At 41.4% G+C, this 24,991-nt stretch overlaps 1 protein-coding gene across 9 annotated transcripts in view; it reads left to right on the forward strand.

Moving 5' to 3' along the window:
• The window catches only part of ST3GAL3 (ST3 beta-galactoside alpha-2,3-sialyltransferase 3), a 197,747-nt gene that overhangs the window by 61,948 nt on the left and 110,808 nt on the right, over positions 1-24,991 (forward strand). For 5 of the 9 annotated variants that reach the window (XM_065887670.1, XM_065887663.1, XM_065887685.1 and 2 more), the window contains one exon: positions 13,508-13,555. The exons of the other annotated variants lie outside the window; for them this stretch is intronic. In XM_065887670.1, the coding sequence (XP_065743742.1) occupies positions 13,508-13,555 (48 nt within the window). The remainder of the gene's footprint in view (positions 1-13,507; positions 13,556-24,991) is intronic. 9 annotated transcript variants of the gene reach the window in all.

Here is a 24,991-nt window from a genome sequence, read left to right on the forward strand (position 1 = left end):
TAATTAGGGGTTTAGCATTTGGATCCTCAGAGGGCCTGATTTTTAAAGGGGCAGGTTTTTGCAGAGGAGAGAGGAAGATGACATTGGGGGCAGGGCCTGGGCACAAGATGGCTGCCAGAGCAGAGTCTGAGACAGAGCGGGCAGAGAAGACACACAAGATGGTGCCCAAGACAAAGAATTTGGGGGAGGGGGACACAAGGAGTTTGAGGCTTTGGAAGACATTTTGTTCTTTTTTAGGTTTTTTTTGTTTGTTTGCTTTTTGGTTGTTTTGGCCAATTTAGAAACAGAATCTTGCAAAGAGGCAATTTTAGAACTGTGGGCCTCCAATTTAATCTTGAGAAAAATGAATTTGGGGAGATTGAAAGTTCCCCACAATGGCCACTGTAATTCCTGATTACTTTTAGTTTGGCCCACTTAGTTAAAAATGCACATAAAGGGTGTACACAGTTTTTAAACAGGAACTGGCCAGAGTCCCCAAAGGAGGGCTGCCTTCAGAACATTTAGATGACTGGAATCCCATTTCCCTAAGTTCTACCAGAAACCAGAAACCCACGTAAGTTGATAGAGTCTCAGCCAGATTCCAAAAGGAATAAAACAAACTCAGTTCCCAGTTAGCTCAATCTCCAAAAGAACCTTGCTACCGCATGCTCCAGAAAACAACTTGAGTACTCACCAAGGACAAAGCCTTGAACCAGAAAGGCCGGAACTTCTCCCATAAAGGACAAAGCCTTTCCAGATCCTGAATAAAGTTGGAGAGCTCAAAACACGGAAGAGCGGAGCCTGGAATGCGAGAGAAGACTCCCCATATTGAAAGCAGGCAGCAACTCGCTGAAGCGATAAATACAAGGGGCTCAGTGCAGGTACCTCACTTGATTCCATGAGACGTCATCTCTCGGGGTTTGCCTCCTTTGGACCCCACTTGTGACACCAAATATGTCGGCTTTAATAATATAATAGCCAGTTATTTTACCAGCAAAAGTGAATGTATTCGGGAGTACCAGAGGAATTGCTATTTGGGAAATGCAAGCTATGGTAAACCATAGGCAAATCCAGAGAACAAGGAAGGGGAACTTGCTTTTATAGGGAAAAGGGCGGAGTTGGGGGGTGTGGGGCTGTGATAACCAGAGAGTCCATTGGAGGAATCTGGGAGTCCAGAGCATAGAGGCTTCTCATTGGTCGGACTGCTACAGTCTCTTATTGTCTGGGCTGTCATGGGGTGGAGAGAAGTTTTCTTCTTCCTTCTGGATAGTAGAGGCACCTTTCTGTTGGAGAGCTGGTGTAGTCTCTTACCATTTGGAATAGTTGAGGATGCATGGCAGGGTGTGAGAGCTCCCCCTACAGGCTTGTCTTGACGCCAGTTTTAGCTGAGGTTTCTTTAATTCCACAATTCATTCATCAGTTGGTGGACATTTAGGTTGCTTCCACTTTTTGGCTATTGTGAATAATACTGCTGTAAACATTCATGTTCAGGCTTTTGTGTGGACATAAAATTTTCATTTCTCTTGGGTATATGTATACCTAGCAGTAGAATTGCTGAGTCATATGGTAACTCTATATTTGACCTATTGAGGAACTCCCAGGCTGTTTTCCAAAGCTGCTTTACCATTTTACATTCCCATTAGTAGTGTATTCCATTTCTCCCCATGCCTTCCACTCTTAGTACTTAAGATGAATGACAGTGATGTCAACCAATTACTTTTAATTTCCCAATTGTGGTACTGAGAGGTACATATCTTTTCTTTTTAAATAGAAATAATACAAAGTAATAGGTATACAATTTTTTTCATGGCAAAATATAAAAACTTTATTGGGCAACTTTTCATCTTATTCCTTCCCTTTGTCTTAACTAAGTTATCTCTTGAGAATGGAATGGCACCATACTCTTGATGGTAGCCTATCAAGTACATCTTTTTCCAGATGAAGGAAAGAATGTCATATGGCAAATGACTTAATAGTCTCATCCTGTCCAAAGGTCTCTGGCACATGTGAATATTGCAGGCCCTGCTCTCGCGGAGATGCATATCTTTTTTTTATTATTTGGATTTAAAAAATTAACTGGGTCGTAAAGCAAATCCCAGACATCAAGTCATTTTACCCATAAGCATTTCAGTATCATCTCTAACAGTAAAGGACTTAAAAAAAATAGCCCTTATGTTATTATCTCACATTAACTATAATTCCTTAATATTTTCTAATACCCAGTTCATATTCAAATATCACTAATTACCTTAAATATGCATTTCCACAGTTGGTTTTTTCTAAAAATCTGGGTCCAAGCAAGGTCCTAACATTTGATTGTTTTATCTTTTAACTATCTTTTATTCTAGACTAATTATTTTTGATAGATCATATTTAGATAATGTAATCACAAAATAATATCAGATAGTACTTAGTAAAGCATTAAATAGGTTATAATCAAATATGAGGCTGCTAGGTTTCTAATAGACTCTTCATTGACCCTGTTGGTAGATATATGATATATAAGTTAGAGAACCAGATGGACTAAATTTGAAGCTCTGACCCTACCAATGTAGGCTCTGTAATCTTGTGCAAGTCAATTTAGTGTTTGTTCTTATTAAAGTTATACATGTGCGTAGTTCAAAAAGACAATTCTACAAGACTTGTTACCAACAAAAATGAACAAGAAAAGCACTCCCCCATTACCACTACTACTTGATTTCCTGCCTCCAAGAGGCATTTGTTTTCAACTCTTTTAACTAATTTGTTTGATATTTACCTCCAGATCTCTAAATAACATGGTTATATTGCCATTCTTGATATTTCTTTTTTAAATGTTAATTTTTAAACATTTATTTTATCGAAGTATAGTTGATTCATTCTTGATATTTCTGTTTTGAGTATTACCTATTGACTTTCTCTAATGGAAGCTGAAGATTTGGTATTTAGTACTCTATCACACTCACTGCTCCTCCACCACAGATACTAAGTCCATCCTCCCATTCTCCTAATATAGTTAGAACAACATTCAGTCTGTATATTATGGCCATGAAAATGCTATTCATAGATACCATGATTACTGTTTTTTCACTGCACATTTTATTTTTCCTGAAGTCAATAACAGTCTTGCTTTTTATTTTGCTTAGTTTTCTATGTATTGACCACAATTTAACTCTACACTCTTCCCCAGTTGTATGAATCTGCTCTCCATATGTTCAAACACATTAGTCTATCAGTTTCATTTGCTTGAAGAAATCTCTCTAGGAGCCTTCTGACATGCACTGCTCTGGACTGTTTCCTCTCTATCCCTGCTGCCCAACTATGGTCTTAGAGTCTCTCATCACCATCCTTCTCTTTTGGTATATCTCATTTCCTGGATCCCATTTTTTTTTCATTTTCTTCTTCATTTACTGGAACACATCCTCTAATAATATCCTAGGAAGGATGCATGAGAGGTAAATTTCTGAGACATTACCTGTATGAAAGTGTCTTTATTCTAATCTCATATTTAATTGATAGTCTGGCTGGGTATAGAATTCTTGATTGGAAATTATTTTCCCTCAGACTTTTGAAGATACTGCTCCACTGTATTTTAGGCTTTCAGCGTTCCTATTGAGAGTTCTGAAGCCACTCTGATTTTTTAAAATTATTTGTATAAAAACCTCTTTGTTGTTTTTCTCTCTGGAAATTTGAGTGTTCTGAAATTTCATGATGATGCATTTGTTGGAGGACTATTTTCATCTTGTGCGGTACACTCAGAGGGCCCTTTCAGGACCCAAAACTCAAGTTCTTTAGTTATGGGGAATATTTCTTTGAATATTTTCTCCCTTCTATTAAAATTTTTTTTTCCTTTTGCTAGAACTTTCATAATTCAGTTGTGATAGTTCCTAGACTGGTCCTCTAATTTAAAAAAAAAACACACTTTTGTCTCCCATTTTCTATCTTTGTCTTTTGTACTACATTTTGAAAGACTTCCTCAACTTACTTTTTAATCCTTTTTAATTCTGCTATTATGTTTTTAATTTTCAAAAGTTATTTTTTGTTTTTATTCACTGAGTGTACCTTTTTTAAAAAAATGAATTCTACTTTGTGAATAAAATATTTTCTTTCTGAAGATTTTAATGATTTTTTAAAGAGTTTTCACCTTTATTTGTGTTTTCTCTTTTTCCACATTACATTTATTTTATTATTATTTTTTAAATATTTATTTATTTATCTGTCAGCACCAGGTCTTAGTTGTGGGATTCTTTTTTTTTTTTTTTTTTTTTTTTTCCCAGTTGTGGCATGCAGGATTTAGTTCCTAGTTCCCTGACCAGGGATCGAACCCAGGCCCCCTGCATTGGGAGTGTGGAGTCTTACCCCCTGGACCACCAGGGAAGTCCCTCACATGGCATTTATTTTTCATTTGTTTTGGTCTCTGTCTTTATATTAGATACTTTCCTCTAATGCCTTGTGGTCTTGGCTGTCAGCCTACACTTAAGAGTGTAGTGTCTTGTTTTTAGTATCGTCTTCTCTCCTACTTCTAGTGGTACCTGGTGCTGCCAGCAGTTGAGCCTTTGGGGAGTTCTGTGGTGTATTTCAGGACATATTTCAGCTTTCCCCACTACTAGTATAGGATTCGCCTTTCCTGGTTTTGCTGAGTAAGTTCTACTTGTTTATCTGCTTTCCAAAACTTTTGTTGCTGGTGTCTCCTGTTCTCTTTGTTCCTGTGTACTTCTGATTTACAACAAACAAATGACCTTTTCTGTCATTTTGAGGGGTTTGGAAGGGAGTGAGGTGTATGTGTAATCTAAATCAGGGTTCAGTAAATGGTTCCTGCACCAAACCCAGCCCTTTCCTATTTCTAAGGCACCATGACTGACACTTTCCCAGGCCCCTAAAGTTCCAAACTTCATCCTAGCATCTCACTCTCAGTCTCAACACATGCCTAGTACCATTTTCATTCCAGCTTCTGTTGCACCAACAGGTGTTTGTAAGCAGTGCCACCCTTTCCCCCTTCCCTCCACCCTCCTAGAGGGCAGTAGGTAGTGGAAATCTAGCTACTTCAGATTTCCTGGTCTCCCTGTGGTGCTGATGCCCCAGGGGGTGTCCTGCTCCTTCTCCTCAGCCAAGTGCCTTTTGTCTCCTGATGACATAGCAATTTCTTCCTCAATTTCATGGTGACTCACTTTTTAAAAATAGTCTTTGATGTGTCAAAGCCTTTTTTGAAAGTCTAAACAGGTTGTATTGACTAGTTCCCTTTTAGTCACATGCATTTTTACCTCCTGAAAGAAACTCTAATATATTAATTAGGTATGATTTTACCTTCCTGAAACCATGCACCCCTCACTTTCCATGCTTCAGTGCCTCTCCTTCAGTGTTCCCACCCGACCAGCACAGCCTGTCCCGAAAGGTTATCTCACAGCAGCTCAAATACTGTCTCCTCCATATCTTCCCAGCTTCTCCCAGAAAAAATTCTCCCTCTTGCCTCTTAACTCCTGGAGCACCTTTTCTAGAGACCTGTAATATAGTTCTTTGTATCTTTGTATTATCCTCCTGATAGTTCATAAACTCCTTCGTGTCAGGTACCATGTCTAATCTTTTGATTAGTCTTTTGAGCTTAGAAGAACTCTGTATATGTTTGGTAAGTTAAACTAATGACATAAATCTAAGGAGAGACTTCTTGAAATAAGTCTACTAAGTCAACAGCCTCCACTTAACCCATTCACAACTGAGTCCCTGCAGTCTGATCACTGTACAGAAATCATTCCCACTAAAGTTACAAATGCCCTCCCAGTGAGCGATTCTGCAGCATCTTTTCATCCATCAGCTTCCTCCACCTCTTTACCACATTTGGATACTCCTTTTTATAAACAATTCTTACCTCCTCTGGCTTCCTCTGTCCTGCTACTCCTATCTCTGATTATTTCACTGATTTCTGATTTCTCTTCCATATACCACATTCTTCTAAGTCAATGGTTGTGTTTTGTTTTCTGTTCTCAGGCTTTTTTTCTCTATGTAGCTTCAGGAATCTCATTTACTCATGTTTTGTTTGTTTGGGATTAGGGTTGAGAGGGAAGAAATTGAGGGGCTCAGACTAGGGGTTAGATTCCCCCAGGATCTAAGCAGGGGAGAAAGTAGAACAAGACACAGGTAACCATATGGCTATTGAAGTATCAGTTTTGCTGATGGACCAGTAAATCCCCGAAGTTGAGAGCTCTTTCATGAAGCTAGATTGGAGAACACAGCTTAGACCCAAGGTCCAAGTAGGGCCTTCTACTTCTCCTGAGATTTAGACCTTTGGGATGAGTCGTGCTTGGAACAGGTCATTGGGAATGCAGAAAGTGCTCCTGGGTATTAAAGCATGAGGACTGGAAGGTAGAGGAGGTGAACTTACTCAGACTATAGACAGCTCCATGATAGCAGGAGACTTAAAAATGAAAATCTCAATTATAGGCCAAGCCTCAAGGGAACTGAGGAAGAGCTAAACCCCAAGGTCTCATGGAAAGGTGATCCGTGGGATAGCTGACTGCCACAGAGACTGGCACTGGAAGAGTATTCTGGATCCAAGGCAGCTCTTTGAGGTGTCATGTTGCCCTCAGCAGCAGGGTTGTGGCTCTTCACTGTGATGCTCTGCCACTAACGTGGGCCCCAAGGCCCAGCATCAAGTCCAACCCATAGCCTCCTAGCCTCTGCTCTTCTTTGCTTTTCTGCTTGTATCTCCCACCAGCAGCCCCAACTCTCTGTGCATCCCAAGTCAAGTCTCCAAAAGAGACTCCAAAGGCAGAACCTATCTGCCTATGGATTGCCTTCTCTTGGGTCAGGTATTCACCTGTGGTCCAGTTGTCTGACCAGAGGAGAAGCAGGGTTATGTGGTTTAGATGGAGGCTACACCCATTTAAGCAAAGGTCAGCATCCATTTGCCCAAGGCCAGGATGTAGATATAATCCTTCTTCTTCTTAATCTCTTACTCATGTCCCACAAGTCACTAGTCCTGTAAATTTTCCCTTTTAAACATTATTAGTATCCTTTTTTTTTTTTTCCTATTGTCACTGCCTTGTTCACGCTGCCATCACTTCTCATCTGGAATGTTGCAATCTCTTCTACCAGTCTCCTGGCCTTCAGTCTGTCTCCTCTAATCTACCTTTTACTCTGTTGCCAGAACAGTCAATTTGGTTCCCGCATAGCAGTGAAAGTTTATGTTTAAGAGTATAAATCAGATCGTGTTACTCCCGGGTTTTAAGCAGGGGCCTCTCTCTGCTATTGAAAAATACAGTGCAGACGTCTCTCGATGGCCTCCTACATAAGGCCTCCTACAGATCTGTCTCCTGTCTTCCTCTCTGACCTCATTTCCCACCCCTCTTGTGTTTTTCGTGCTCTGTGTTCCAGCAACACTGGCCTTCTCGCTGTTCCTTAATGTACCAAGATTACTGTACTTGCTTTCCTTCAGCCTGGAACTCTTTTTCCCTTGGTCTTTTCTTGGCGAGCTCCTGTCTCCCAGTCTCAGCCATACGTCACCTCCTCAGAGAAGCCTTCCCAAAACACCCAATCTAGCATTGCCTGTACTTCCCCTCATGGTCATATTACATCATTGGATATTCTTCATAACCACTTATCACTGTCAGAAGTTTTGTTCTTTTGTTTACTTGCTTTTTTTCAGTCTTCCTGACTAAACTATAAATTCCTTGAGAATAGGAGCATTCTCGTTCTTCTTTACTATTGTATCCATAAGTCTGGTGTATAGTAGTTGCTTAATAAATATGTTGAATTAATGAACAATGAAGTATCTCCCTCATTACCCTTATTTCCATACATATATTATACTTAGCTTTCCCCCTCAGCTTTATTGAGATGTAACTGACAGATAATAATGTGTAAGTTTAAGGTGTATAGTGTGATCCTTTGACAAACGTATGTCTTGTGAAATGATTACCGCAATAAGGTTAGTTAGCACATCTATCACCTCACAGTTACCTTTTTGCATGTATGCGTGTGGTAAGAACATTTAAGATCTACTCTTAGCAAATTTCAAGTGTACAATACAGTATTGTTAACTGTAGAATGCTTAGTTTTATATGTGTTTTTACTTTACCTGTTAGGTTGTAAGCTACTTCAGGGAATAATTTTTTTTTATTCATTCTTATGTCTCTAGGGCTTACACATGGTGGCTAGCAGAATATGTGTGTTGAATGTGTACCATGAGAGGTAGTAGCCAAAATGTAACTTGTTCACTGCATAATTTGACTTTTGGAAGCCTCTCCAATGACTGGAAAGACTAAGCCTCATTCTTCATCCTCTCTTTATATTCTTTTTATCTGCTTCAGAAACCAGACACAGGAAACATCTGACCATAATAAAAGGTTTCCGGTAAATTCTAGGTTTCCTCACTGAACAGAGTCACGTGCAGCAATGCTCTGTTGTGCTTTGGTCTGTAATTCTGTTTGGTCACTTGTATAGAACCCCACATGGCCGCCTCTGGCCTGGGAACCAGGAACAGCTGGAACCCTGGTTGAAATAAAATAAATAAAAATGACATATGTCTTAGCCCGAGAGGGAGAAGTCTGGATATTCTTGCTCCGTTTCTTGCAAAACAAACTTCTCAATTTGTTGAACACTGAATTTTCCCTTTAGCTGTCAAAGTGGTTTATAACTCAAATGATCTTACACCCTTTAGAATAAACACAAAAAATGAAGGGCCAAACTGATTCTCACATCTCTGCCTTAAATGCTCAAAGCAACATCCGTCCAAACTTACACAAAACACGATATATGTCCCTAACTTCCTCCTGAAGTTTCTGCGCTCTCACTTGCACCTTCTGCAGTTTAAAGGCACATGCTCTTGGGAGCGTTCCACTACCACTGGAAATAATACTCACAAAAACTCCAACTTTTCCTTTCCAGTAAGACTGTCATCTGTTTGGTGCTTGCCCCTTGCTCACCATTATCACACTTTATTTTAAGTGCCTATTAACCTCTCTGCTTCCTTGGCTGGAAGGCAAAGACCAGCTCCTATTCAGCTCCATATCTCTAGTATCTGGCACCAGGCCTGGCACATAATAGGCACTTGGTAATACGTGTGAGAAGGAAGGAAGAAGAAACGAATTTTTTAAAAGCCGGTCTATTTAGGAATTGAGGTTGCTGAGGTATATTTAAGTGTCATGAAGTATAACAATGACCTCAGTATAACTAAAGGGAAAAGCTGAATAGCTTTTCAGCATGTACAGTGAATAATGAAGGGAGATCAAGAACCTTCCATCCTTTTGCATTGGTACCAATGTGTTAGAGGTTAAAATCTTAGAGCTGGATTAGAGAGTTCTTTTTTGACTTTTTTTTTTTTTTCTGAAAATACAAGTTACATGTTCACTCTGGAAATTTTTCAAAAATACAGAGAATAAATATGATCTATAATTCTTTCACCCAGAGACAACTGTTGTTCACATTTAGTTAATTTGTACCCTTTTTTCTTCACATTTAGATTGAAAACTTTAAAGGAGATTATTTCAGGACTGCTTGTGAGTACAAAGAAAGTAAATTGAAATTGGAAAAATACTTGTCAACTGTAATAAAAGTTTGAGATGCTGTTTTTATTGTTGCTCATCTGGGCAGTCAACCCCTCAGAAGGCTTTCCTAATCTTCATCCAGGTGACTGTGATCTCTCACCTAGAAAGCACCTAGGGCCCTTTCCTTATTCCCCCTGCACTGCTTTGTGGGAATGCTTTTATCTTTCGAGGATGAGGCCAGGCTCGAACATCTGAAGCTTCATGGTATAAGGACATTTCAAGGTTGACTTGAATGATAATCTGTTATGCAGGATGGATCTCTCCCCTCACCAATTTGTGAAATATCACTCAGATAACATCACCTTTGAAAGAAAGCAAAGACATTTACTAGTTTATTCCTTTGTTTAGTGAACATATTGACCACCTTCTGTGTGTCAGTCACTGTCCTAGGCATCAAAGCATCAAAATGAACAGACAATCCTTATCCTCAGGGAACTTGCAGTTTAAAGAGAGAAAAAGATGAGTAAACAAGGATTATAATGCAGTATAATAAATGCCATAATAGCAGTGCAGTGACAGCCTAAAGAGAAGGGGCAGAACTGATCAGAGAAGCGTTCAAGAAGTGGGGATGATTGCCCTGGGTCTTAATAGAAAAGTGGGAGTATTTAATGCAAACAGGCAGAGAAAACAGTACGTTTGGTGTCTGAAGACACAAAGGTACATATCTCTTTGGAGAAATAGAAGTTGTTTGGCATATCTGGAGCATGAGCCATTTAGAGGTCATAAATGAGCCAAAATGGTAAAGATCTTGAAGGTCAGAGCTTGGAGTTTATCTTACAGGCTACGGGAAGCCACTGAAGCATTTTAATCAAGAGCAAAGACGTAGTCAGGTATACTTTTTAGAAAAATCATGCAACAGTATGAAGGATGATGGAAGTGGGCTAAGCTGGAGGTAGGCGTGTGGTTAAGGGACGTATCAGAACAGTCCTAGCAAGAAAAGGATAGGCAAATGTCCACAAAAGGCAAATCTATAGAGACAGAAAGTAAATTAGTGGTTGCCTGGGGCTGGAGGTGGGAACAGGGCATGACTGGGCACCTGGGATCTTCTGGGTGATAGAAATGTTCTAAAGCTGCATATGCTGATGGTTAAACAGCTCTGCAGATTTTCTAAAAATCATTGAATTGTACACTTAAAATGAGTGAATTTTATAGTATGTAAATTATACCTCAATAAAGCTCTTTTAAAAAGGGAGAAAAGTAGGGGCTTCTCTTCTGAAAGGGCACAGTAACATTGAGAGGAAACAGATGTGGGAAACATTGATAAAGAAGTAGAATTTGTAAGAGATGTTGATTGTATCTCATACAAGGTAGGATGGTCACCTATCTGATTAAACAAGTGTTCTAACTGTGCTTCTACATTTTTGTGAAAGAAAAAAAAAAGTCAGCCTTACCTTTTACTTGGTAGATTTCAAAGCATATGGCTCTGCCCTTAACTGGCAGTACAGAATATCTGCCTCTGGATACTTATCAAAAATTGTATCCTGCAGGGCTTCCCTGGTGGCGCAGTGGTCGAGAGTCCGCCTGCCAGTGCAGGGGACACGGGTTCGTGTCCAGGTCTGGGAAGATCCCACATGCCGTGGAGTGGCTGGGCCTGTGAGCCATGGCCGCTGAGCCTGCGCATCCGGAGCCTGTGCTCTGCAACGGGAGAGGCCACAACAGTGAGAGGCCCAAGTACCGCAAAAAAAAAATTGTATCCTGCAGCTCTCTGCTACCCAGTTCTTAATAAACACTTGATTATGAGAAAAAGTGATTATGAAGGATTACCTGAAGGAGTTGAAGTCCATCCATTTCTTGAGGCACTGTCTTTCAGCAAACAGTTATTGCCTGCCAGGTGTTATGCTGGTAACATAGCAGTGAATAAAGCAGATATAGTGTCTGCCCTTATAGAGCTTATAGTCTAGCAGTGCAGACAGATGACTTACAGTTATCATAACTCTTGTGTCAGATTTCCATGTGCAATAAGAGAAAATGACATATACCTGAGACCTGAAGGATCATGCTGAGGTGGGATGCTGCCTGTGGTGTAGACGCTGGGCCTCATGCAGCCAGCTAGCATTCCTTTGTAGTGAGTGAACCTTTTTTTTTAAAGGGAGCATGGGTTTTATTTATTTTTACTTATTTATTTTTGGCCGCATCGGGTCTTAGATGTGGCACGTGGGATCTTCGTTGCGGCACGCGGGATCTTTCGTTGTAGTGCATGGGCTCTTCGTTGCACCGCGCCGGCTTCTCTCTAGTTGTGGCATGCGAGTTTTCTCTCTCTAGCTGTGGTGCGCGGGCTCCAGAGCATGTGGGCTCAGTAGTTGTGGCGTGCGGGCTTAGTTGCCCCACGGCACATGGGATCTTAGTTCCCCAACCAGGGATCGAACCCACATCCCCTGCATTGGAAGGCGGATTCTTTACCACTGGACCACCAGGGAAGTCCCAGGAGTGAGCCTTTTGAATGTGATCCCTTTGGAGTCTGGGGTCCCTGGGGTTATTTTGGGCCTTAGATTATCTTGGTGTCCCTTATAATTGCTTTTATTGAGCTGTGTGTTGGCCTATGCCATCATTTGTATTGCTCCCGTTGTAAGAAACAGCCATAAAAGATTCACAATTACTTATTATAGAAATGTTGTAGAAGTTACAGTCTTCAACATCATGCAGGATCTCCCTTATATTAAGACCCATAAGAGGAATTTCTTTCTAATCACCGTATAGTATTTGCTTTTATGTATGCTTTGCTCTCTGGTTGCTCTGAGGCGCCCTGTCCCATCCTGCTTCAGGTCCCCACACAGAGCATCCTCTCTGCCTGGAATGCCCATTCCTTCTTGTCGGGTTTAACCCTTACTTATCCTTCAGTTCTTAGTTCAGGTGTCACTTCTTTAGGGAAGACTTCCGTAACCAACACCCACTCCCCTTCCACTAGGTCTCCTCCTAATAGAGACTTCCTCAGCACTCTTTTCTTTTCTTTTTTTTTTTTGCGGTACGCGGGCCTCTCACTGTTGTGGCCTCTCCTGTTGCGGAGCACAGGCTCCGGACTCGCAGGCTCAGCGGCCATGGCTCATAGGCCCAGCCGCTCCTTGGCATGTGGGATCCTCCCGGACCGGGGCACGAACCCGTGTCCCCTACATCGGCAGGCGGACTCTCAACCACTGCGCCACCAGGGAAGCCCTCTTTTCTTTTTTACTTAATCAGTTTTTAGTTGAATAACTTGTTGGGTAACTTTTTTTCTCTTAGACTGATGACAGATCCGTGAGCGTAGAGACCATGCTTTTTTTTGTTTGCATCTGGATCGCAAAACCATAGTATAGTATCTTGCACATAGTAGATGCCCAATAAATATTTACTGAACAGTTGAATAAATGAATGAGTGTACGTATTGTGAGCACTCAATCTTGTTTATTTTCTCATTTTCTTTAGCTGTTTGGGAGCTCAGGCCTCTTTGATTCTACCTGTAGCATTTGTTTAGGTCCTTATGGCATGCATTTTGTGCATTAATATTCCCCTGACTATATAATATTTTTCCTTCCTTTGACTTCTTCATTTTTAAAATTCCAGTGTGTACTGTAAGTCACTTTATGCCTTTGGGGGGAAGAAATAATAAACATTGAGTATATGAATAGGAAAAGAAAACAAGTCAAAGGGAAATATTAGTGCCTTCAACCAGATGCAGGAGGGAAGTTTTCTTTTGCTTTGTTTTAATTTTATTTTCACTATGAGAAGCAAAAAGGAGTAAATGTGTCCCTTAATTCGGCAGGAAATGCCTGTGAAGAATTTGGGGCATATCTGTGCCCTGAGATGTTCCTCCCAGTGGCACGAGGCTTGGGCTGGGCTCGGCAGGGCCTCCTGGCCCAGTGGATGGGTGAGACGGACCAATGGGGGCTGCCTGTGCAGCTGACTTCCAGTCCAGTTGACTTTTCCTTGGGAGAGGGTTTGGGCAAAGCCAGTGGGAACTTGTTTCTTTGTTTCTGTTTTGTTTTGTTTTTACTGTAAGAAAGAGAAAGAAATGAACTTGTCCTCTTGTGTTGCAGATTCAGTGGTTCTTTCCTTTGACTCCGCTGGACAAACACTAGGCTCAGGTACCACTCCCTTCCCTTCTATCATCCTTTCAGCATTCAGCACTGGCCACCTTTGAAGTGGAGCCTAATGAGGTGGGGGAGGGGCGTCTGGGGAGGGCAGTGGAATATCTCAGTATTGTGGGAAAATCTCAAGAAGCATTTCTAGGGACCCACAGTCTAGGAGGCAGCAGTGGGCCACAACATCCAGAAGGCTTCTCTGGTCGCTTTAGAACCGTGCGCCAAGGAGTTTGCAGTTGATGCTCCTTCCTTATTCAGGGTGGCCCTGCGTCATAGAAAAGGGGTCTGTGTCCTGTGCACATATCCTGTCTCAGACAGTGGGGCAGAGGGCGTTGAGAGACCCCAAGCTCTGGGCACGCTGGAGTAGCTAACCATCAGGGCTCTCCAGCAGCATGCCAGCCTGGTGAGAGTATCACAGCTTCCTAGGGACATACACCCTGTTGCGTGTCCACATGCACACCCCGTATACTCAAATACACACCTCCTCCAGGACGGGCACCGTACTGTGCATGTGTGCCGACGTACTCCTGCTCTTCCCTGTGTCAGCAGTGCAGGACACACAGATCACCCAGGCTCAGTGGAGCTCAGCTTTCCCCTGTCTGAGGCAGTCTGCCTGCCCCACACCCCTGTGCTGTTGGCAGCGAACAGAAAGAGCAGATACTTTGATTCTTCAGCTTGCTGCCATTGTGTCCCTGTGGGAGCCCCAGAATGACTTCACCTCGTGAGGAGAGCGTCTCTGTGTACCAGGTCCTAATTTTTAGCTGAAGACGGTAGTCCTCGTACCTTAGGTGCTGCCCGTGAGTAACAGGGAGACTTTGCTGGCCTGTTGAGGGCAATTAACCCATTTTGCTGTCCTTAACTGCAACAGATTGATGTTTCACAAAGCAGCAATGAGGTTCAGGCCACTGTAGCAATGTGGACAAGGGGAAGGATGATCAGAGAATATGATCGCAGCTGCCGCTGTTTGCTGAGGGCCTACTGTGTGCCAGCACTATGCTAAGTGCTTTACACACATCTTGCAAGGTGGATAGTACATCTTTAATTATAAAGAAACTTAATTCTCAAAGACTTGAAGTACCCTGTCCAGGGCCACTCATATCTGTCCACCCCTAGAGCCTGCACTGTCTGCCTTGTCATCTTGCTGTCTCATACTTTGATGCCTGAGGTGTCCGCATTGAAATGCTGAGATGGGAGAGGCTGCTTTAAGACAGAATGGGCCTTTAGAAAGAGTTTTTAAGTAGAGGCAAAGTTGCATCCATTCACATAGGAAAAAACTGATCAACTTTATTACATTAAAGTAGAACTTCTGTTAATCAAAAGGTACCATTAAAAGAGTGAAAAGGCGGAGTGAAAAAAGACATCTATAACACAAATAGCCAACAAAGGGCTTGCTTCCAGAATAAAGGACTACAAAAATCAATGTGAGTAAAGAAATAACCCAGTATAGAAAAAGGCAAAAGACCCCAACAGGCACTTCACAAAAGAGGAATCCAAATGGCCAATAACCCTATGAAAAAGTGTTCGATTGTATTACTACCTAGGGAAATGCAAATTAGCATTTCAGTGAGATACCACTACGCATCTACCAAACTAGGAAAGCCTGAGAAGCTTGATACTCCAAGGTTGTGAGGAAGTGATACGGTGGAAGCTTTGAGTCTCTGCTGGTCAGTGGGTAAGTAGATTACATCCACTTTGGAAAAAAACTATGGTAGTGTCTAGCTAAATTTGAATATATACATACCCACGACCTGGCATTTCCTCCCCTAGGTATATTCCCTGCATAAATAGATACTTATATATATACCAGGTTATATGTATAAGATACATGTGTAAGAATCTATCACTGTCATTGAATGCAGCTAAAGGCCTGGACAGAATGCATTTAGCGGCTATTTGAAGACTCTGAAATATAAATAGTAGTAGACAGATTGGGGGAAAAACTAGAATTAGAAGTACTACCACCCTGACAGTGAATTTCTCATTTTTCCTCTGGTATCCCATGTCCTGGACTCGAGACAGCCCAAAATCCGGGCACAAACAGAGTGGACATAAGGGCACAAATGGAGAGAATTCCAGAAGACCTCTAGTTATGGCTAGAGTCTGGTTGGGAAAGGGGCTCTAAGGCTCAGACAGGGATGGGAAATCCTGAGGGTTGTTTTTCTCCGTTTTCTCATGCCCTAGTCCCCAGGCAGTCCCCTCGGTGGTGGTGGTGGCAGTGCCCAGTAGCAGCAGTGGGGCCTTCAAGCACCTAAAACTGAGGAAGGGAAACCTTCTTTGATCAAATCTTCCTCTCTGTAATCCCAAGGGGGTGGGGTGAAATCCAGTTGCTTTTTTCTCTCTCTCCCTTCCTGCTGCTTGGTCCCAGATGTGGGTACAGTTCAGGAAATGTGTGGCAGAAAGTGTAACTAAAACCGCAGATTTCTGGCCAGAGAACCAAAAAGGGGAGGACCAATGAACTGGAAAGTACAAGGAGAGCAGAAAGGAGGGAGCTCAGGAAAACGACTCCATAAAGTTGTGTGTGAACTTCTGGGCTAGCCCTGAGCCGTGCATGTGTGCATCTGATTCTAACCAACACACCAAAGACTTTGAGAACTGAACTAAGGGATAGACCACCACCTGAGTCCCAGACGGACACTTGGTGGTACACACCTGAACAGGCTTTGAAAATGGAACTGGCATTGAAACCACAACTCAAAAGAAGGCTGGTCAGAACTTGACAACTAAATCCAACCTGCCTGATTGTCTGGTAAAACAAAAATATCAACATTCTCCACTGAATTTAAATAAGACCTAAAGTTTCATGACATAATATTCAAAATATAGAGGATACAATCTAAAATTAATTATCACATGAAGAACTCGGAAAATCGCAACTTGCCTGGGAGAGGCGATCAGAGGATGCCGATGCCACGGCTTCCTTGGTGGTGCAGTGGTTAAGAATCCGCCTGCTAGTGCAGGGGACACGGGTTCGAGCCCTGGTCCGGGAAGATCCCACATGCCATAGAACAGCTAAGCCCGTGCATCACAACTACTGAGCCTGCACTCTAGAGCCCGCGAGCCACAACTACTGAGCTCACGTGCCACAGCTACTGAAACCCACGCACCTAGAGCCTGTGCTTTGCAACGAGAGAAGCCACCACAATGAGAAGCCCACGCACCGCAATGAAGAGTAACTCCTGCTCGCCATAACTAGAGAAAGCCCGTGTGCAGCAATGAGGACCCAACACAGCCAACAATAAATAAATAAATAAATAAATAAATAGATAGATAGATGCCAATGCTGAGATGACACAGATGTTGTAATAATCTGACAGACTTTAAAGTAGCTTTTATAAAAAAGCTCCTGGCCCCCTTTCCCCACCTCTTCCATCTGGCTGTTGCTGAGTTGAATCCTTTCATAACAAACTGGTAATCTAGAAGTAAACTGTTAAAAAAAAAAATGCCCCCAAAAGTAAGGGTAAACATTGTTGACATGAATGGAAAGATAGAAAGTGTTAGCCAAAAAAATAACCCCGTGAACCAAATATATATATATAAACCAAATGGAGATACAAGAAAAAAGATAACGATAATGGAAAATTTAAAAACTCTGCTGCATGGGCTCAATCACAAAATGGAGATGACAGAGGAAAGAATCAGTAAACTCGAAAATAAAGCGATAGAAACTATCCAATCTGAACAACGAAGAGAAAAGATTAAAGAGGCTGAACGAAGTCTCAGTGACTTATGGGACAACACTGGAAGGTTTACCATCTGTGTCATTGGAGTCCCAGAAGGAGAGAAGAGTGCGGTACAGAAGAAATGTTTGAAAAAATAATGGCTTAAACTTCCCAAACTTGGTGCCCACGTAGGCTTTATTCTGGGAATGGAAGGCTGGTTCAACATTCAAAAATCAATCAGTGTAATCTACCCTATTAACTGTCTAAAGAAGAAAAACTACATGGTCATGGCAATAGATAAAGCATTTGATACAATTCAACATCTACTCATGATAAAAGTTCTCAGCAAACTTAGAAGGGGACTTTTTCAATCTGATATAGGGCATCTACAAAAAACCTACAGCAAACATCATACTTAATGGTAAAAGACTGCTCTCCCCCTAAGATCAAGAACCACTCCTGAAAGTCCTAGCCAGTGCAGTAAGAAGAAAAAGAAATAAAAAGAATACAGACGGGAAAGGAAGAAATAGAACTAACCGTCTTCATAGGTGACATGATTGCCTACATAGAAAAATCCCAAGGAATCTAAATATTTTTAGATTGGTCTGGACATACTTGATATCATGAATAGAACTGAATTTACTGTATGCCCAGCTCTAGACATCTTCTTTTCTTCTCCAGGATAGAAGGGGAATGGTGCATGACCTCTTTGCTTGCATTGGGATGGGGCTTCCACCTACCAATGGAGGTTCGACACTCCATTGGCCCCCAGTACCGTCACAGCTGTGCTGTGCTTGGGTGGAGGGCGCATAGTCACGGGGCACCTCGTCTTATCAGGACCTCCTCGCTAGGCCTCTCTCCTCCCCCCACACCAATGTACACCCATTTGAGACTGGATTTCAATTTGTGAACTTCTAAGTTATTTTACTGGGTCAGTTAATTTAGTCCAGGTCAGTGAATTTTTCTGTGTTTATTTTATAAAACTGCTTTTCCTATTTTAGTTTGTCTTTGATTAACTGATCCTATGTGATAATTTATTTTCCTGACTCAAGATGATGTGGGAGCTGTTTGCACTTTGACCAGCCCCTCTTGGGTCTCTGTGGACTCCCATGGTTCATGTGTGGGCATGGCTAGGCCTTTTGACACCACCCTGGGGCAGGGGGTGGGAGGTAAGGGTAGATCATTGCTCTCATGGCAGCTCTCCTAATATGAGGGGGTCTGCTTTCCTTGTTTTCCTCTGAGAGTCAGTGTAGAGTAATGTAAAGAAAAGAAGCTGCAGAGCCAGACCTGGGTTGGTTCAACCGCACCCAGCTGGTCCATGTGCTGGCTGGGGATATTGAACACATTATTTCCCCTCGCTAAGACTCTGTTTCCTCCTCTGTAAAATGGAGAAAATACCCACCTCATAAGGGTTGTTAGGGTTAAACTGAGAGTGTAGGTGAAAGTACTGAGAGCAGCATGAATTCCCAGTAGTTGCTCAATAAATAGTAGTTCCCTCATTTCTTCCCTTTGTCCGGCATGTCCGTTTGCAACTGTTGCCAACTTCCTCCAACCCAAGCCAGGATATATATTACTTATGTTTAATATAGCCCATGACTTTTATTCGAGGCTGTACAGTGCCTTTTCTTTAGAAAAGAGGGATCTATTTTGGTTAGGATAGGTCCTCATTCCATTTATCCCTATGCCCTATGCACTTAGCAATTCATCATGTCTCAGAGGTTGGAGCCAAAGACCCCTTTAAAGAAGCAGAGCTTCTTATATGCTTGAAGTTTTCTTGCCTAATGGCCCATCCTGCTTTTCTGGCTTTTGTGCGTTCTAATATGAAGCGCTGCAGTTTCCTGATACGATAAAGTCCATGTTTTTCCCCATATACTAAACTTTATCTACTTCAATAATGTTTCTCAAACTGGCCTTCCTGGGAAATGTTCATTGTTGCCATCGGCAGCAGTTGTCTCATAGGCATCTGCTTCGTGCAAAGCACGGTGACAGCCCATGAGAATTTGTGGTGGCTCTTTACAATGATCAAAGGAGGTGGGTCACTGGGGACTGAAAGGGCCAGTCGCACAATTGGTTCATGATGTGCACCTATATTCCCTGAAAGTCCATTTCAGGGCTCAGTGGCCTAAGAGTGGAGCTGGAGTAGGACACTTTCTCTCGGGGAGCGCCCCCCTTCATCCTAGAATAGGATATAACTGTGGAGTCAGTACCCCCAGCTGTTTAAACATGAGAGCATAAGTAGAAAGTGATAACACTTGTACACCCTGCTAAGATAAAAGGAGGGGACTCAGGGTTATTTAATCAGGGCATTGTGAAAACATTTACAATTTTCTTTCCGTTATAGAATGATGATGAGCAAAATGAAATACAGAGTGTTGTGGAATGTATTAAATGTTGAATTGCTATAATATAAAAATAAATATTTTTAAGTTTTTAAGTTAAAAACTTGAGCTTGTTTCAATGTGTGTTAGTTTTTATCTCAGGGTTTATGCCTGTCAGGTGGTCAGTTTTCATAAAGGTTCCAAGTGTGCTTAAAAAGAATGTGCATTCTCCACTTGTCAGGTGTAAGGTACTCTGTGTATCAGCTAGTTCAAAATTTATTCACTGTTCTGTTCAAATCTTCTGATTTCTCAACTGATTCTGTGAACCTGATTCTTCAGTGGTCTATAAGGTTCCCGTTATAATGACAGGAGACCCATTGTATATTTCTCCTTGTAATTCTGTTAATTTTGCCTGATACAGAGACATTATTAGGTGCATACACACTTTAGTGCATGGCCTCCTTTTGTTTATGTCCAGTTTCTGAACCTTCCAGGAGTCTCTATGAGTTCAGAACACCAACTTCTTCCTTTGAAATGCCAGTGTGGAAGAGTTAATGGTTAGTTTCAAAGACAGTCAGCATCTGAACAGGCACTTTATGCATCCACAGGTCTGGCGTGGTACACGTGTGGAGGAGAAGAGCAGAGATTTGCATCATGCATGCCACTTCCCACCTTGAGCCAGGCAGGGGACACACATGTGCTCCTTGGTCAGGGCTTTCCAGCCTGGCTGAGGCAGGGAGCCTAAACCACCAGACTAAACATCTCCCCCTTCACTGTGCAGCTGTGGTCTTGCTGCTCTGACACCTGGGAGGAGAGTACCTTCAGGTGCCAGGAGAGCTGTACATATACATCAGCGCACATTGTGCCTGGTGACTTGAGAGTCCCAGGATCTTTTTTTTTTTTTTTTTTTTTTTAGTTAATTTTTGGAGTATGGTTGCTTTACAATGCTGTGTTAGCCTCCACTGCACAACAAAATGTATCAGCCATACACATACAGATATCCCCTCCCTTTTGGACTTCCCTCTCATTTAGGTTACCACAGTGCACTATGTGACTTCCCTGTGCTATACAGCCATGTTCCCATCAGTTGTCCATAAATGGGTGTTGAATTTTGTCAAAAGCTTTTTCTGCATCTATTGAGATGATCATATGATTTTTATTCTTCAATGTGTTAATATGGTGTATCACATTGATTGATTTGCATATGTTGAAGAATCCTTGCTTCCCTGGCTTAAATCCCACTTGATCTTGGTGTATGATCCTTTTAATGTGTTGTTGGATTCTGTTTGCTAGTATTTTGTTGAGGATTTTTGCATCTATATTCATCAGTGATATTCGTCTGTAATTTTCTTTTTTTGTAGTATCTTTGTTGGTTTTGGTATCAGGGTGATGGTGGCCTCGTAGAATGAGTTTGGGAGTGTTCCTTCCTCTGCAGTTTTTTGGAAGACTTTGAGAAGGATGGGTATTAGCTCTTCTCTAAATGCTTGATAGAATTCACCTGTGAAGCCATCTGATCTTGGACTTTTGTTTGTTGGAAGATTTTCAATCACAGTTTCAGTTTCATTACTTGTGATTGGTCTGTTCATATTTTCTCTTCTTCCTGGTTCAGTCTTGGAAGGTTATACCTTTCTAAGAATTTGTCCATTTCTTTTTTTTTTTGGCTGAGTTGGGTCTTCGTTGCTGCACGCAGGCTTTCTCTAGTTGCGGTGAGTGGGGGCTACTCTCCGTTGGAGTGCGCACACTTCTCACTGCAGTGTCTTCTCTTGTTGCGGAGCTCAGGCTTCAGTAGCTGTGGAGTGCAGGCTTCAGTAGTTGTGGCGCACGGGCTTAGCTGTTCCGTGGCATGTGGGATCTTCCCAGACCAGGGCTTGAACCTGTGTTCCCTGCATTGGCAGGCAGATTCTTTTTTTTTTTTTTTTTTTTTTCTCGGTACGCGGGCCTCTCACTGTTGTGGCCTCTCCCGTTGCGGAGCACAGGCTCCGGACGCGCAGGCTCAGCGGCCATGGCTCACGGTCCCAGTCGCTCCACTGCATGTGGGATCTTCCCGGACCAGGGCACGAACCCATGTCCCATGCATCGGCAGGCGGACTCTCAACCACTGCGCCACCAGGGAAGCCCGGCAGGCAGATTCTTAACCACTGCACCACCAGGGAAGTCCATGTCCATTTCTTCCAGGTTGTCCATTTTATTGGCATAGAGTTGCTTGTAGTAGTCTCTTATGATGCTTTGTATTTCTGCGGTGTCTGTTGTAACTTCTCCTTTTTCATTTCTAATTTTATTGATTTGAGTCCTCTTCCTCTTTTTTCTTGATGAATTTGGCTAAAGGTTTATCAATTTTGTTTATCTTCTCAGAGAAACAGCTTTTAGTTTTCTTTATCTTTGCTATTGTTTTCTTTGTTTCTATTTCATTTATTTCTGCTCTGATCTTTATGATTTCTTTCCTCCTACTAACTTTGGGTTTTGTTGGTTCTTCTTTCTCTAGTTCCTTTAGGTGTAAGGTTAGATTGTTTATTTGAGATTTTTCTTGTTTCTTGAGGCAGGATTATATTACTATAAACTTCCCTCTTAGAACTGCTTTTGCTGCATCCCATAGGTTTTGGATACTTGTGTTTTCGTTGTCATTTGCCTCTAGGTAATTTTTGATTTCCTCTTTGATTTCTTGGTTATTTAGTAACATATTGTTTAGCCTCCATGTGTTTGTGTTTTTTACGTTTATTTCCCTGTAATTTATTTCTAATCTCATAGCATTGTGGTCACAAAAGATGCTTGATATGATTCCAATTTTCTTAAATTTACTGAGGCTTGATGTGTGACCCAAGATGTGATCTATCCTGGAGAAGGTTCTGTGTGCACTTGAGAAGAAAGTGTAATCTGCTGTTTTCAGATGGAATGTCCTATAATATCCCATAAATATCAATTAAATATGTCTGGTCTATTGTGTCATTTAAAGCTTGCATTTCCTTATTAATTTTCTGTCTGGATGATCTGTCCATTGGTGCAAGTGAGGTGTTAAAGCCCCCCACTATTATTGTGTTACTGTCAATTTCCTCTTTTATAGCTGTTAGCATTTGCCTTACGTATTGAGGTGCTCCTATGTTGGGTGCATATATATTTATAATTGTTATATCTTCTTCTTGGATTGATCCCTTGATCATTATGTAGTGTCCTTCCTTGTCTCTTGTAACATTCTTTATTTTAAAGTCTATTTTATCTGATATGAGTATTGCTACTCCAGCTTTCTTTTGATGTCCATTTGCATGGAATATCTTTTTCCATCTCCTCACTTGGGTTTCTTGAAGACAGCATATTGATGGGTCTTGTTTTTAAATCCATTCAGTGAGCTTGTGTCTTTTGGTTGGAGCATTTAATTCATTCACAATTAAGGTAATTATTAATATGTATGTTCCTATTACCATTTTCTTAATTGTTTTGGGTTTGTTTTTGTAGGTCCTTTTCTTCCCTTGTGTTTCCCACTTAGAGAAGTTTCTTTAGCATTTGTTGTAGAGCTGGTTTGGTGGTGCTGAATTCTCTTAGCTTTTGCTTGTCTGTAAAGATTTTGATTTCTCTGTCAAATGTGAGTGAGATCCTTGCCAGATAGAGTAATCTTGGTTGTAGGTTCTTCCCTTTTATCACTTTAAATATATCGTGCCACTCCCTTCTGGCTTATAGAGTTTCTGCTGAAAAATCAGCTGTTAACCTTATGGGAGTTCCCTTATATGTTATTTGTTGTTTTTCCCTTGTTGCTTTCAATAATTTTTATTTGTCTTTAATTTTTGTCAATTTGATTACTGTGTGTCTTGGCATGTTTCTCCTTGGGTTTATCCTGCCTGGGACTCTCTGCACTTCCTGGACTTGGGTGGCTATTTCCTTTCCCATGTTAGGGAAGTTTTCAACTATAATGTCTTCAAATATTTTCTTGGGTCCTTTCTCTCTCTCTCTTCTCCTTCTGGTACCCCTAAAATGTGAATGTCGTTGCGTTTAATGTTGTCCCAGAGGTCTCTTAGGCTGTCTTCATTTCTTTTCATTCCTTTTTCTTTATTCTGTTCCATGGCAGTGAATTCCACCATTCTGTCTTTCAGATCACTTATCTGTTTTTCTGCCTCAGTTATTCTGCTATTGATTCCTTCTAATGTAGTTTTCATTTCAGTGATTGTATTGTTCATCTCTGTTTGTTTGTTCTTTAATTCTTCTAGGTGTTTGTTCTTTAGTTCTTCTAGGTCTTTGTTAAACATTTCTTGCATCTTCTCAATTTTTGCCTCCATTCTTTTTCTGAAGTCCTGGATCATCTTCCTTATCATTATTCTGAATTCTTTTTTGGGAGGTTGTCTATCTCCACTTCATTTAGTTGTTTTTCTGGGGTTTTATCTTGTTCCTTCATCTGGTATATAGTCCTCTGCCTTTTCATTTCGTCTATCTGTGAATGTGGTTTTCATTCCACAGGCTGCAGGATTGTCCCCCATTTGTTTATTTTTGTTTTAATTTTCCTTATGCTAGGAGATGGTTTAAAAAGATGTTCCTGTGGTTTATGTCAAAGAGTGTTCTGCCTATATTTTCCTGTTAAGTGTTTTAATAGTGTCTGGTCTTACATTTAGGTCTTTAATCCATTTTGAGTTTATTTTTGTGTATCCAGGGTCTTTCTTATTACAGATTTGCGGTGAGTGGACTGCCGGTGAGACCTGGGCTTTACTGCCAGCTTCCCCAGAGATGAATTGTCCCTGTAGAGTTGGTACACGCAAAATAACATTTCCATTGTATAAGCTGAACTCACATGCTACTTCAAGAACACATTTGTATACAGTGAGATGCTCTGGGATCTGCAACCTTGCCCAAACCCAACAGTAAGAAGCTCTGCTGCTGTATCTCCAGAGCATTATGCCTATGACTTCCTGATCGCTTTCTATTCTGGTTTATATTTCCTAAAGATTATACTTAAGCTTTCCTGCTAGTCAGAGAACTCTGTGAGGGACTGTGCACAGTAACAGCTTAGGAATATGTGGCATATTCAGTAACCGCTTGTGAATGTGAGAATAGAATGCTTGTCAGATGAGATCCCTGGCTGGGTTGGAGATGGGGCAGTAATGTGTTACTCAGGAGCCTCCAGAAGTCTTTGTGGAGAAGGTTAAATTTTAGGCTTTTATAAATGACAGGAGGAAATTACCCTGACAAATTTGGAGTCATCAAAAAGGAACCCCAAAGTAAAAGCCAGAAACTGAAATTTGCATTTCTTTAATGATTAATGATGTTGAGCATTCTTTCATGTGTTTGTTGGCAGTCTGTATATCTTCTTTGGAGAAATGTCTATTTAGGTCTTCTGCCCATTTTTGGATTGGGTTGTTTGTTTTTTTGTTATTGAGTTGCATGAGCTGCTTGTAAACTTTGGAGATTAATCCTTTGTCAGTTGCTTCATTTGCAAATATTTTCTCCCATTCGGAGGGTTGTCTTTTGGTCTTCTTTATGGTGTC

The sequence above is a fragment of the Phocoena phocoena genome, chromosome 1, assembly GCF_963924675.1.
Source record: "Phocoena phocoena chromosome 1, mPhoPho1.1, whole genome shotgun sequence".
Taxonomy (NCBI): domain Eukaryota; kingdom Metazoa; phylum Chordata; class Mammalia; order Artiodactyla; family Phocoenidae; genus Phocoena; species Phocoena phocoena.